The following is a 3,894-nucleotide window of genomic DNA, read 5'->3' as shown; positions in this document are numbered from 1 at the left end:
GCCTCCTCGCCGTTGACGATACGAGAGTATCCCGTGATCACGGGAGGGATGGCGGGAGAGCCGCAACCTGATGACATCGTCGCCGCCCGCCGACGTCAGCGAGACATGAGGAACGTCGGAAAACAGACCTCGTCAATCGGGCTGTGCGCATCGCTGAATGCTAGCGCGCTCGTGCTAAGGCTCACTCACCGTAGGCGGCGCCGACGAAGGCGAGGCACGAGAGGATCCACAGGAAGGCCATGGCGACATCATGTCTTCTGCAGACGAACGCCGGCCTTTTATCCGGACGCATCTGCGCCTGATTGGACGAGAGGGGCGGGCGGGGCGTGGCCACGGAGGCACACGCTATCAGAGGACGTGAGAGTTTGGACACATGCAATCCCGGGAAATCTGCAGCTGGGCAAGTGCCAATGCACATCAATGTCAGAAAAAAAATTGATGTGTCGATCTATCTTTATGTATTTGTGTGTGTGCGTTTGTGTGTACAAGCAACCAAAGTTGATGATGTCTTGATGATTTATTGAAGGCTTTATGAATCGCTGATTGATGGTTTCGTGATTGATGCATTAATTGTATGTTGATGTTCTATTCCAGTGTTGCAAACAATTGAGGAGTCAAAGGTTGCATTATTTGGTGTCGGTAGTGTATGTCTATATATCAACATGTACTGGTATATGTTTTGATGGTATAAAACTAATATAGCTGTGTACGTTCCGCCCCATAGATTTATATTTGTATTTATATTCAATGAAAGACAACTACTTGGATATTCAATTCTATTTATTAAATATAGTGCACTTATGGATGCATTTGTGCCATTGTGGAAATGTAAAGCACATGTTGTGTTCTAATCCATCCAAACATCCAGTGTCAATCAATCAATCAATCTATCTATCTATCTATCTATCTATCTATCAATCTATCTATCTATCTATCTATCTATCTATCTATCTATCTATCTATCTATCTATCTATCTATCTATCTATCTATCTATCTATCTATCTATCTATCTATCATCTGAAGCGCTTATGCTCAGGGGGGGTCATGCCGGAGCCTCCCCCAGCTATCTTTGGGCAGCAGGCAAGAGACACCAATCACAAGGGCCCCCCCCCACCTCCCATAGACGGACAACCATCCGCTCTCACAATCACACTCTGGGACATTTTCGAGTGTTTCATTAATCTGTCAACTGTGTTTTTGGAATGCGGGAGGAATGTTTCACATCTGTGGAGATATATTTGGAACAATCTTATCAGCAGCACCGGAGGATTTCCCAGCCTGAACGGCTCACTCAACATTTCAATCGGATTCAAGCCCAGACATTTACGATACCACTGCAGAATTTTTTTTTTTTTTAATTTAAACATTGAAAAGGTGACTTGCTGATGACCTTTGGATGGTGTTGCTGCAGAACTTCAGTGCGCTTCAGCTTGTGGTTACCGACAAATGGCCAAACATTTCCCCTCGGGGTTTTCTGATAAAAAGCAGAATTCACGGTTCCATCGATCACGGCATGTCGCCCAGGTCCTGAAGGAGCAGGGCAGCCCCAGCCCATCACACTGCCATCTCCGCGTTTGACGGATTCTTGGGTGTCCTTTTTTTCTGTCATCTCGTGCTCCATTTATCTCACCTTCCAAATAGTTCAATTTTCATCTTGACAGAGCATGGAATATTCTCATATTCTGACAAACGTGTTGGGAATCATTTTCATCTGTTTCATTCATTTATTTATTCCCAAAGTAAGATGAACCTTATCCTCTTTTTGTTCCGCGGCACTTGCTGCCTTTGCTTCTTCTTTTGAAGTCCATGACTGGGGCAAACTCGGTGATTCATTAAAGCATGAGCCCAACTTGTATCATTTCAGGGAAGATCAATAACATCGTCGAAACAAGTTGCCTCCTTCCATCTTAGCCTTTGTTTGGAGTTTTTCTTGTTTTTTTTTCTTAAACCCTCATTTATTAATAATAAGAATACATTTGATTTCCGAGTGCCCTTCACAACACTCAAGGACACTTTACAATCAAGGACAAAACTTGTCGTGTCGTCTAAAAATGCTTGTTGTAGAAATTAAAATTGTCTGATTGAAGTAACGTGGCTTCTATGTCGATATAACAAACTCAAAATGTATGTCATCGACTTCAAGATCGGGAGATTGAAAGAATGATTTGATCAGTGTACTTTTCTCTGTTTGGAGTCCAAATTGGCCGGTATTCCTCAAGGTGAATTGAATTGGCTTAAAAATGAAAATGACATTTTTTTGTTATTTGATGAAGGTCGAAGGCCGGGGCTCTGATCTTCATCTCTGAAACTGTTTGTTTGGCGTGCATTCATTCATTCATTGCCGATTGACACGATGCTTTGCCGACGGGATCCAGGCTTGCGCCATTTCTGAGGCGAGCCAGTAGTTCCTGGCAGTTGTCGGTGAAGCATCACAAACAAGAGGGGAACAAAAAAGGCGGAGAGGGTCCACGCGACCCAACATCGCGTCTCGCACCAAAAATCTGACAGCGGTGGGAAAAAAATCCATCCATCCATCCAGTCATTCATCCATTCATCCATCCATCATCCATCGAGCAGGTTTTTGAAATGCGGGCGGAAACCGGAGTACCCGGAGAAAAGCCACGCAGGCAAGGGGAGAAGAAGCAAACTCCACGCAGGAAAGCCGGACTCCGGAATCGAAGCCCAGACCTCTGCGCCGTGAGGGCCACACGGTAACTAGCCGATCGCCGTGCCGCCCGGTGGGGGAAAAAAAAAAACATACCAAAGAGAAGATGCGAAGTAAAAAAGGAGCAACTGAAGGTGAGGGTTGGAAGGTTAGGCGCAGGGGGAGGCTGAGGCGGAGGCTCACTCACACAAGTCATGAAAGGCAAGATGAAAATAAACGTCATGACTAAACTGCGGTGAATAAGGCTCTGATGGCGTGTGGTTGTGGTAGCTCGTCACTTTTATTAAACATTCCAGTGTGGAAACAGAGGTTGTTTTCAGTTGGCGGCCATGGTCTGGTCCATCCAGGCGCGGAGTTCGGTGACGCGGGCGTAGACGCCGGGCATAGTGGGCGTGCACGTTCCGCTGCCCCAGGACACGATGCCCACCAGGGTCCAGGCGCCCTCCTTCTGGCAGACCAGGGGGCCGCCAGAGTCGCCCTGCAAAAGGACAAAGAGAGAGCCCCTTGACAAATGACAGCATGACACCACCGCTCCCACCACACGCTAGCCTGTCCTGTCCTGTCCTGTCCTGTCCTGTCCTGTCCCGTCCTGTCCTGTCCTGTCCTGTCCAGTCCTAGCCTGGCCTGTTCTGTCCTTCTTGGTTCTCATCAGGCGGAACTAGCCATGTCCCGACGAGTCCCTTCCTGCTTTGGCCCATCCCGCCCTGTGCTGTCCTGGCTTTTCCCATTCTCTACTAGACAAGTGATGTAGACCTATACGGACTTGGTGGGAAAGACTTACGACACGATATTTATCAGGACAGATTTGGTAGCACAGACTCAGTCGCAGTTGACACCGAGGAGGTCACCTTGGCTAGTAAAGACGAAGTAGTCGGTACACTTGTTGGTAGATGCTTGGTAGCGGACACTTGGAATATTTGGCAGTACAGACGCGGACATAAAACTCTTGAGAGTAATGGAGACTTGTCACCTAAGACCAAGTACTGCACACTTGAAGGAAGGCACTGCGCATTCGTGGACACTTTGCAGTTAGCAGAAACTTGACAGTAAATCTCAGCCCACCATGCATGATGAGGCTCCGGAGGCTCCGGCGCAGATCATCAGGTTGCTGATCTTGTTGCCCCAGAATCGGCGGCACTGCTCGTTGGTCATCAGCGGCAGGGAGGCCTGCTGCAGGAGGGCCGGCGTGTCGGGAGCTGAAAGGCAAGCGTAGGCTCGGGGTGAGGGT

At 47.9% G+C, this 3,894-nt stretch overlaps 1 protein-coding gene across 1 annotated transcript in view; it reads right to left on the bottom strand.

Moving 5' to 3' along the window:
* LOC109529759 (chymotrypsin A-like) overlaps window positions 1-3,894 on the bottom strand; it is a 10,520-nt gene that overhangs the window by 1,431 nt on the left and 5,195 nt on the right. Inside the window, exons 5-7 of the mRNA XM_019893190.1 lie at window positions 3,729-3,862; window positions 2,995-3,144; window positions 190-298 (exon numbers count right to left, since the gene is read on the bottom strand). Of these exons, the coding sequence (XP_019748749.1) occupies window positions 190-298; window positions 2,995-3,144; window positions 3,729-3,862 (393 nt within the window). The remainder of the gene's footprint in view (window positions 1-189; window positions 299-2,994; window positions 3,145-3,728; window positions 3,863-3,894) is intronic.

The sequence above is a fragment of the Hippocampus comes genome, unplaced genomic scaffold (genome assembly GCF_001891065.2).
Source record: "Hippocampus comes isolate QL1 unplaced genomic scaffold, H_comes_QL1_v1.1 scaffold378, whole genome shotgun sequence".
Taxonomy (NCBI): Eukaryota; Metazoa; Chordata; class Actinopteri; order Syngnathiformes; family Syngnathidae; genus Hippocampus; species Hippocampus comes.
The sequence above is the reverse complement of the archived record's forward strand: the minus strand, read 5'-3'. Positions and strand labels throughout refer to the sequence as shown.